The sequence below is a fragment of the Onychostruthus taczanowskii genome, unplaced genomic scaffold, assembly GCF_017590055.1.
Source record: "Onychostruthus taczanowskii isolate IOZ18803 unplaced genomic scaffold, ASM1759005v1 scaffold240, whole genome shotgun sequence".
Lineage (NCBI taxonomy): Eukaryota > Metazoa > Chordata > Aves > Passeriformes > Passeridae > Onychostruthus > Onychostruthus taczanowskii.
Genome location: NW_024499685.1, coordinates 41189 through 52350, shown reverse-complemented (window position 1 = coordinate 52350; position 11162 = coordinate 41189). Strand labels below are relative to the sequence as shown.

General features: G+C 66.2%; 1 protein-coding gene across 1 annotated transcript in view; it reads right to left on the bottom strand.

The window, feature by feature from the left end:
- Nucleotides 1–11162, bottom strand: part of PLEC (plectin) — a 97580-nt gene that overhangs the window by 78819 nt on the left and 7599 nt on the right. The window contains exons 2-7 of the mRNA XM_041406107.1: nt 3498–3559; nt 2441–2530; nt 2084–2119; nt 931–1008; nt 746–838; nt 393–559 (exon numbers count right to left, since the gene is read on the bottom strand). Of these exons, the coding sequence (XP_041262041.1) occupies nt 393–559; nt 746–838; nt 931–1008; nt 2084–2119; nt 2441–2530; nt 3498–3559 (526 nt within the window). The remainder of the gene's footprint in view (nt 1–392; nt 560–745; nt 839–930; nt 1009–2083; nt 2120–2440; nt 2531–3497; nt 3560–11162) is intronic.

Genomic DNA, 11162 nt, shown 5'->3' with positions numbered 1-11162 from the left:
GCTGCCCCATGGGCACAGGATCAGCACTGCTGCCCCATGGACACAGGATCAGCACAGCTGCCCCATGGGCATGGGATCAGCATGGCTGCAGCATGGGCACAGGATCAGCTGCCCCATGGGCACAGGGTCAGCTGCCCCATGGGCACAGGATCAGCTGCCCCATGGGCACAGGGTCAGCACAGCTGCCCCATGGGCACAGGATCAGCTGCCCCTTGGGCACGGGTTCAGCACAGCTGCCCCATGGGCACAGGATCAGCTGCCCCATGGGCACAGGGTCAGCACAGCTGCCCCATGAGCACAGGCACAGCTGCCCCATGAACACGGGATTGGCATGGCCACCCTGGTGAGCACACGCCTGCCCATGGATCACACGGCACCACCACGGCACCCACCTGTGCCGGTGGATGATGGCGTTGAAGAGGCGCCCGTCCCGCCAGCTGGTGGTGAAGTTGTCACAGCGGAGACCCTGGTAATCCTCCACCATCCGCTGTGACCACAGCAGCAGCTTCTCCTTGGCTGTCATGTCCTCCGACTGCCCCGTCACCTGGATGTCTGAGATCTGCCAAGACACAGCTGTCACTCTGGGAACTGGCACGGCCACCGCCACAGTGACACTCGCCGCATGGCAGCTGCCAGCGACACCACTCCTGCCCCCCCGGGGACCAGACCAGCCCAGGAAGGCCCCAGCCCCACGGAATCCTGGCCCCTCGGTCCCACTGTCCCCTCCCCACCCCGCCGGGCTCACCTGGAAGTGGAGGATGATGGTCCAGATGAGCCCCAGGGTAAGTTTGGGGTTGCCGTCGGCGATGTCATCGTTCCGGATGTTCACCAGCTTCACCTGCGGCACAGGACACACTCGGCTCAGGCACGGGGCAGCCCGGCACAGCCCCGGGGGTTACGGCCATCCCAGGGGTCCCTCCCCATCCTCACCTGCCGGTGCTTCAGGTAGTTGAGGGCAATCTGGACGTTCTGCAGCTTGTGGAAGCGCATCCGGCCCTTCTCCCGGGGCTGCGGGAGAGGAGGGTGGTGAGTGCGGCCACGCCGGACAGAGCCCTGCTGTGTCCTGCCACCGCAGCCCCCCCGGTGACGCCACGACCCTACCCCGGCCCCGCCGCGATGCCACCACACCGTGCTGCCATCCCGGCCGCCCCCACCCCCGGCCCCTCCCAGCGCCGCACATGCCGATGTCACCCGCCCTCGCACTTTGCCCCTGCGGGGGTGGGGACGCTCCCCATGCTCCCCCCGCCAAGCCGGCGGCACAGGCTGTTCCCACGCCACGCCCGGCAGCTCCGGGACCATCGGAGCCGTCCCGAGGGGAGCCCAGTGCCCGAGTGGCACAGCAGCCACCGCCCGGGCAGGACTGGCCTCAGCGCCAGCGGCGCTGCCCGTGTGTGCACCGCCATGCAGCTCCCCAGCAGGCTCCAGCGTCCCCTCAGCAGGACCGGGAACTGCCAAGCTGGGTGAGCCCCCCCAAACTTGTGGGTCTCAGCTGAGGTCCCCTGGGTCCTCCCCAAACAGATGCCCCCCGCATTCCTGCCCCACGGCAGCGCTGATGCTCCCCCAGCTGAGGCCAGCTGGAGAGCTGGGGACCCCGTGAACGCCCCTGTGCCACTCAGCAGCGGAGCACGGTCACTCCTGTCCCGCAGAAAGGGGCCAACATGGGCCAGCAGCCGCTCGGGGCCAGGGCCAGCCCTGGGGTGAGAGTTGGTGGCCACGTGCCACCCCCCTCGCCAGCCACCAGCACATCCTGCTGTGGTGCCAGGAGCCGGAGTGAAGCTCCAGCCTGACACCCAGCGTGGTGGGATCACTCCCAGGGATGCCGCTGGTGCAAGGTGACTTCTCTCTTGCTGCTGCCGCTGAGTTCTGGCCCAGGGAAACCCACCCGCACAGCTCTGGGCATCAGGGGGCACCAGGACAGGCAAAGCATGCAGCAGAGCACGGGGACGGCACCGGGACAGGCACGGCACACGGCACGTGGCATGCAGACAGTCCTGGGCCACGCTGGGCACCGCTCCGTGCCGCTGGCACGGCACTGGTGCCGCCGTGCGGGGCCGCGCCGAGAGCCCACGGCAGAACCACTCACCAACCGCAAGGTCCGGAGGACGTCGCGCTCCCGGGGCTGCCCCGGCCGAGCCGAGCCGAGCCGAGCCGAGCGGAGAGGAGCAGAGAGAGGAAGGAGAAGGAGGAGGCAAAGGCGGCGGTGGGCCGGGGGCCGGCGCCAGGAAGCAGAGAGGGCACCAAAGCAAAGAGAGGTTAGAGGCGGGGGGCGGGGGGCGCGGGCACTCCGGGCTCACCGGGACAGACCGACGGCCAAGCAGGAAGAGAGGGAACAGAGGCAGGCAGCGAGGGTGAGGACGAGGACGAGGACGGCCGGCGGAGGGGTGCCGGCGGGTGGCGGGGACCGGGGGGGACAGCGCGGGCAGGGCAGAGTGGCACCTACCAGCGTGTCACCCGACAGCACCTCCAGCAGCGAGATGAGGTTGTGCCCGTCCCGCAGGTCCTCGTACAGGTCGTTGACGTGGCGCTGCGCCTGTGGGGAAAGCGACGGCGTCAGGGGGGCAGCTGAGCACCCCCCACCCCTGCCAGGGGGGCTGGGGGCAGCTGAGCACCCCCCCACCCCTGCCAGCTGACCCCCGGGTGGGTGCCCGGTGACCCCCCTAAGTGCAGCGGGTGCTCACACGCAGCCCCAAGTGCAGCTGGTGTCCCCCCAAGTGCCACGATGCCCCCAAACACACGCAGCAGCTCCCCCTGTGCCAGGATGGAGCCGGCATCACTCTGGCATCACTCTGGCATCACTCTGGCATCACTCTGGCATCACTCTGGCATCACTGTGGCATGCAGAGACCCACCGTGAAGGGGTCAGACCCCCCGCCCACCACGAAGGGCTCAGACCCACTGCCTAGCACAGTGGCAGCCCCAGGGGAAGGGAGGGCGTGCAAAGAGGAAGAGCGCAGCGGGGCAGAGAGGAAGAGGGAGGAAGGACCTACCTCTGGTCGCCAGTGCTGCGCAGGGCAGAGAGAAGAGAGCAGTTAGGAGAGAGCTGAGAGGGGACCCAGGATGGGCAGAGCGTGGTGGCACCACGGTGGCACTGCGGGGTCAGGGACACGTGGAGACACATTTTGGGGGGGGCTGGGCCACGTCCCAGTGCGTGCCAGGCGCCGAGGTGGGGCTCTGCCCGTGGCAGGGAATGGGGACTGGCAGGGGTGGGGCAGGACTGAGGGCGTCAAAGCACAGGACACATCCCCAGGTGCCAAGGGCACCGTTCCCCCTGGCATAGTGGGAGGGCAGCAGGAGGGCAGACCCCACCTGGAGGGCAGACCCCCACCATGGAGGCAGCTGAGAGGCCTTGGCCAGAGGTGTGGCACAGGAGCACTGGCACCAGGGACCCTCCACGGCCACGTCCTCGGCTGTAGCAGCACACGGGGCTGAGGCTGGGGGTGATTTGGGGCAGGGGACTGCTGGGGCAGCGGTGCCCGCTGGACTGGCAGTGCCCATACCTTGATAAGGTGCTTGTTGACCCATTTGGTGAAGGTTTTCTTCTGGACACGATCTCGCTCATCTGCAAGAGAGGAGAGGGACAGGTGAGCCGCTGTTACCAGGGTCCTGGCACAGCAAAAAAACCAGGCCCCGCCGGCGGCACCGCAGGGCACGGCTGGCGCAGGAAACGATGAGCCAACCGCTCCGGGGAACCACGGTGAGTCACGGGGGCGTGGGGAGAGGAAAGAGCTAACGGGGATCGGCCCCGGCGTGCCAGCGCCATGCCAGCACCCACCAGCGAGCGCCGAGATTAGATCAGTTGGCCAGAGCGGGGTGCTAATAACGCCAAGGTTGCAGTTCAAGCCCAGCACGGGCAAATTAAGAGTTGGACTTGGTGATCCTTGCGGGACTCCTTGCAACTCAGAATATCCCGTGCCCCTGTGCCTGCTGGCAGCAGGAGGTGCCCACCCAGCCCCGAGTCCTGTGGCACTGCTGAGAGGAGCCCCAGCCCTGCCCTGGGCTCAGTGGGCACGGTTTGGGCACGGTACAGGGACGAGGCCACGGGGTGCTTGTCCTGGCACGACCCTGGCACAGTTCCAGCCCCGCAGGCAGGGTCCTGGTGGGACAGGTATGGGACTGAGATGAGCCCACGCACCGTCTGCACTGCCAGAGCCGTGGGACACCCCAGGACACCCCCACACCCGCAGGACACCCTTCTCTGTGGGCACAGGGCCAAGCAGGGCTGCGGTGAGTCACGGCGCTCCCTGCCCGCTGCCCTGTCATTAGGGGATGCCATGGGAATGGTGACGCATTGGGATGGGAACCCGGGATGGCACGGGACCCACCCCCAGCACTCGCTAACCCCCCCAGCACCCCAATAACCCCTCAGCACCCCGATACCGCCACCAGCACCCCGCTAATCCCCAGCACCCCACTAATCCCTCAGCACCCCAATAACCCCTCAGCACCCCGCTAAACCCCTCAGCACCCTGCCAACCCCTCAGCACCCCGATACCCCCACCAGCACCCCACTAACCCCCAGCACCCCGCTAACCCCCCAGCACCCCGTGCCCCACCGCCAGCACCAGCTCTCCTGTCCCCCTGCGTCCCCAGTGCCACCACCAGTGCCACACGCAGCCTGATGCCCAAGAGGGGTCGGAGGCCAGACGTGACGCCCCCGTTGACACGGGGCGATGCCAGCCGTGCCTCGGCAGCCGCACCGCCCCCCTGCCCTCGCCGGGCGCTGCGTGCCGGGTCTTGCCCCGCCGGAGCGTGCCGGGATCTGCCCACGCGGCACCCAGCGCCCCACAGCCGGCGGAGCACCCCGGGGTGCTGCTCAGCCCCAAGCGCCCCGCGGGCGCTCAGCGGCACAGCCAGGGCGTGCCCGGCCAGGAGCGGCCACGGTACGAGAGGAAGGAAGGAAGGAAGGAAGGAAACGTGGGGCACAGTGCGCGCCGAGCGGGGGGCACCGACACCACAGCCCGACACCCGCGCCCACAACATTGACACCCAAGGGGTCTCCGGAGCGACGCCCACCCAGCAAGGAGAGCCGAGCCGAGCCGAGCCGGGCCGGGCCGGGCAGGCAGGGCGTGGCAGGAAGCGACCGAGGGCACCGGGGATGGAGCTGGGCGGCGGCGAGGGGGTCTGCACCACAGCCCGCCCCGCAGACACCGCCCCAGCGTGGGGGTCTGCACCACAACCCGGCCGGAGACACCGCCCGGCGTGGGGGTCTGCCCCACAGCCCGCCCTGGGGAACACCGCCCTGCCGTGGGGGTGGCCCCACAGCCGCGGGGACACGGGCTCAGCCTGGGGGTGTCCCCGGTGTGTGTGGGGGGGGTCTGCCCCGCAGCCTGCCCGGGGGGCACCACCCCAGGTGGGGATGCGATGGTGGGCGACCCCCTAGCCCCCCCGGCCGGTACCTTTGCGGCCCTCGGCCGCCCGCAGCACGGCCAGGTACAGGTTGTCCTCGGAGCCCGTTCGGGCGGCCACGGCCGGAGCCTCCTCCGAGCTGCGCCGCGGCCGGGACATGCTGAGAGCCCCGACACTGCCGCTCTCCCCTCCCGCTCCGCCGCCGGTCCCGCCGCGAGTGGGGCGGCCCCGGGAGGAGACGGGGCTCTCTCTCCCCCCGCCCCACGCCCCACGCCCCGACCCTGCCCACAGGAAACTCCTGAGCTTTAACCCTTTCCCTCCCTGCGCCTGCAGGCGGGGTGGGACACGGACCCACGGAGCAGCCTCGGGAAGCTCCACGGGGAAGCGGCACGCCCAGCCCCACAGACGGGGCCCGCGACCCCCGGATCTGCAAGCGCGGGGAGTGGGACCCTCGTTCCTGAAGATTGGGGTGCTCAGAAACCCTTCACCCCTCACCCAGGGCGGCCAGACCCCCTGCCCCACACCTCGGGGGCTTGGAACCCTCAGGACCACAAGTCTGGGGGGAATGGGACCCACAGCCTGGGGCTGTTGGACCCCCAGTCACCACCCCTCAGCACCACCAGCTTTCCAAGCTCCGGGGGCTCAGGACCCCCAGGTTTCCAGGTCAAGACCCTCCTTGCCCCTCACAGAGGGTCCCCAGAACCCCTCCTCCCCATGGTCAGGAGCTCCCCAACACCCCAGACCCCATCTGGGACCTTCAGTCCCTGTGGGGGTTTTGGCACCACCCGGTCCCACAGCCCAGGGACCACCCCAGAACCCCCAGTACAAGCCCTGGAGCTGTAGGACCCCTGCTCCCCCCACCCGGGTCTCAAGGTGGAGCTCAAGCCCCCGGGTTCACCAGCCCCAGGTCCCACATTTGAGGGGCTCAGATCCTCTTGAGGGGTTCAGGGTCACAACCCCCTGGGCTGCAGGACCCCCAGGATGGGGGACTGAGCCCCATAGACTCCCCCCGGTGCCCCCATGCACACACCAGCCCCACCAGCAGCTCTGCTCCTGAAAGGCACCCCAGGGCAGCACCCCACACCCTGCCCTGTGCCCCACAGCACCCACGGGGGCTCTCACAGCGGCTGGGGGCATTGGCAGCAGTGTGGGAATCCCCCCTCCCCAGGGATTCACCTCCCAGTGGGTGACAAGGCCAGCTGAGGGGACAGCAGGGTAAATTCAGGGTTTGTGCCCCACTGGGTGCTGCACCCCCCCGGGATGTCCCTGCCCTGGGACCCCCAGGGTGGCTGGCACGGGCTGGGAATCGCCAGCCCCTTGGGGTGACACGGAGCTGCCAGTCCTGCCCATCGCAGCACCCGTGTCACCAACGTCACCCACGTCACCCACGTCACCCAGGGCAGGGGTGGTGGCAGCTGCCGGGGAAAGTGCAGCTGCGGGTGCCCTGGGCGCTGCCAGCCTGGCATAGCCAACACCCCAGTGCCCAGGTCTGCACCCCAACACACACGTCAGCGGCGTAAGGCCCACTTCCTGTGCCCCAAAACCCATGTCTGCATCCCAATATCCATGTCTGTGCCCCAATATTCATGTCTGCGCCCCAACATCCATGTCTGTGCCCCAATATTCATGTCTGTGCCCCAACATCCATGTCTGCGCCCCAATATCCATGTCTGCGCCCCAACATCCATGTCTGTGCCCCAATATCCATGTCTGCGCCCCAATATCCATATCTGCATCCCAACCTCCATATCTTCACTCCAATATCCATGTCTGCGCCCCAACATCCATGTCTGTGCCCCAATATTCATGTCTGTGCCCCAATATTCATGTCTGTGCCCCAATATTCATGTCTGCGTCCCAATATCCACGTCTGTGCCCCAATATCCATGTCTGCGTCCCAATATCCATATCTGTGCCCCAATACCCCAACCTCCATATCTTCACTCCAATATCCATGTCTGCGCCCCAACATCCATGTCTGCGCCCCAATATCCATGTCTGTGCCCCAATATTCATGTCTGCCCCCCAACCTCCATATCTTCACTCCAATATCCATGTCTGCGCCCCAACATCCATGTCTGCGCCCCAATATCCATGTCTGTGCCCCAATATTCATGTCTGCCCCCCAACCTCCATATCTTCACTCCAATATCCATGTCTGCGCCCCAACATCCATGTCTGCGCCCCAATATCCATGTCTGTGCCCCAATATTCATGTCTGCCCCCCAACCTCCATATCTTCACTCCAATATCCATGTCTGCGCCCCAACATCCATGTCTGCGCCCCAATATCCATGTCTGTGCCCCAATATTCATGTCTGCCCCCCAACCTCCATATCTTCACTCCAATATCCATGTCTGCGCCCCAACATCCATGTCTGCGCCCCAATATCCATGTCTGTGCCCCAATATTCATGTCTGCCCCCCAACCTCCATATCTTCACTCCAATATCCATGTCTGCGCCCCAACATCCACGTCTGCACCCCAACATCCATGTCTGCACCCCAACATCAGTGTCTGCACCCCAATATCCATATCTGCACCCCAATATCCATGTCTGCATCCCAGCATCCATGTCTGCACCCCAACATCCATATCTGCACCCCAATATTCATGTCTGCGCCCCAACAGCCATGTCTGCACTCCAATATCCACGTCTGCACCCCAACATCCATGTCTGCACCCCAACATCAGTTGCGCCCCAACATCCATGTCTGCACTACTCTGCACCACATATCTACACCCCAATATTCATGTCTGCGCCCCAACATCCATGTCTGCACTCCAATATCCACGTCTGCACCCCAACATCCATGTCTGCACCCCAATATTCATGTCTGCGCCACAACATCAATGTCTGCACCCCAACACCTCCATGCCTGCACCCCAACATCCACGTCTGCACCCCAACATCCATGTCTGCACCCCAATATCCATGCCTGCACCCCAACATCCATGCCTGCACCCCCGTTCTGCCCGTCCCCAGCGCGGAGTCCAAAGGACGCGGGGCCGCGGCCTCGTCCTGCCGTGACTCACGGTCCAACCGCGCGCCGTGGAGAGCCGCGCCGGCCGCCGCCCACCCGTGACACCCACCCCGACACCCACCCGTGACAGCCTGCGGGTGCGGGGGCCCGTCGGGGAGCGGCAGCCGCGGCCGGGCCGATGCCCGCTGGGACGGAGCCAGCGCGGCCGCCGCGGAATGCGGGCGGCACCGGCCCGGCCCCGGCCCCGGCACGCACATTTTTCCGCCGAGAGCGCATCTGGCACAGGCACATCTGGCACAGGCACATCTGGCACAGGCACATCTGGCGCCCGGAGCGCGGTGGGAGCCCTGCTGACGCACGTCGGGGGTGGCAGGGACACCCCGGAGCCGCGGCTACCGCCACACGGCCGGAGGTGCCACCGGACCGGAGAAGGACACGGCGGTGACACCGCTGCGCTCACACGGGACGAACCTCGGCACCGGGGCCGGAGGGGTCTGAGCCCAGACCGAGAGCTCGGCATCGCTGCGGGGTGAGGGGCGGAACGGCACCGCCGGCACCGGCACCGGCAGCCCCGGCTCCGGCAGGTACCGACCGGGAGGACGCGGCGGCGTCAGCTCGGGCTCTTTGAAGACCGGACGGGGCGGCTCCTGGCACCGGCCCCGGCGGCTCCCGGGGCAGGCGGCTCCCGGCTCCCGTCCCTGGCAGCTCCCGGCCCCGGCGGCTCCCGGGCCAGCCGGGCCGGCCGGGCAGGAGCTCCTCAGTCTCGCCCGCGGGTACCGACGCCACCGGGCCGGCCCGGCTCCCTCCCACGGCGTCTCCCACCCTCGGGGCTCCGGGGGAGCCCCCGGGAGCAGCAGAGCCGCCCCCACCTCGACACCGGGCACGGAACGGGCGCTGCCGCCACCGGGGCTGTGCGTGGCCGTGGTGACACCCGGGTGACACCGCCACGCAGCAGGCCGGGACACGGCGGCAGCAAAGCACGGCGGGGGCTCCCGGAGGTGGCTTTTGGGGACACCTCGAGCACCATGCCAGCGAGGGCCAGGAGGCGGGGGGGCCCAGGGCCCGGGGCGGGGGGACAGCCCCGGGGGGGTGCCAGGGCCCGGGACGGGGGGACAGCACCGGGGGGTGCCAGGGCCCGGGACGGGGGGACAGCACCGGGGGGTGCCAGGGCCCGGGGACGGGGGGACAGCACCGGGGAGGGGCCAGCACCATGGGGACACGGCAGGACGGGCACACGGGCACCGAGGGCACGGGCTCGCCGAGGGGTGGGAGCGTGGCAGGGTGGGTGGGCACGGGGAGATGAGCTGGGACAGACACACGGCGTGCACACACGGACATACAGACACACGGCTTGCACACACGGACACGCAGAGAGACACACAGCGTGCACACACGGACACAAAGACACACAGACAGACACACGGTGTGCACACACAGACAGACACACGGCGTGCACTCACGGACACACAGACACACAGACAGACACACAGCTTGCACACACGGACACGCAGACACACAGACACACGGCGTGCACACACGGATACGCAGACACACAGACAGACACACGGCTTGCACACACGGACACACAGACACACAGACAGACACACGGCGTGCACACACGGACACGCAGACACACAGACAGACACACGGCGTGCACACACGGACACGCAGACACACAGACAGACACACGGCTTGCACACACGGACACACAGACACACAGACAGACACACGGCGTGCACACACGGACACGCAGACACACAGACACACGGCGTGCACACACGGACACACAGATGCAGACACACGGCGTGCACAGACAGACAGACACAAGGACACACCGACACACGGACACATGGACACACAGTGTGCACAGACACACGGACACACGGCATGCACACACAAACACACAGACACAGCATGCACACAGACACACGGACACAGCGTGCACACACAGACACATGGACACACAGACACATGGACACACATCATGCACATACAGACACATAGACACACAGACACAGACACACGGCTTGCACACACAGACACACAGACACACGGACACACAGACACACGGACACACGAACACACGGACACATGGACACATGGCATGCACACACAGACACACAGCGTGCACACACAATCACACAGATAGACACACGGACACACAGACACACAGCATGCGCACACACACACACATAGAGAATATAGCTGTGTGTCACGTGTGGAAAACATTTGTACACACACACACACACACAGAGCATACATCTGTGTGCCACTGCGTGTGACACATTTGTACACACGCACACGCACCAGGACACAGTGTGCACACACGCACAGACAACACATCTGTGTGACACATTTGTACACACACACGCACACCAGGACACGGTGTGTACACACGCACACACACACACACACACACACAGAGAATACATCTGTGTGCCACAGTGTGTGACACATTTGTACACACACACACGCACCAGGACACAGTGTGCACACACGCACAGACAACACATCTGTGTGACACATTTGTACACACACACACACCAGAACACCGTGTGCACACACACACACACAGAGAATACACCTGCGTGCCACTGCGTGTGACACATTTGTACACACACACACACACCAGCACACCGCGCGCGCGCACACACGCACAGAGGCACACAAAAACACACACAAAACCACACACAAAACCACGCACAAACACATTTACACAACCACCCCTTCCCAGCAGAGCCCGCCCCGAACTCGGCGCAGCCCAGCCTGGCCCTGAGGGCGGGGTCACAGAGGGGGCGTTTCTCCGGGGGGGGGGGGGGCCAACGCAACCC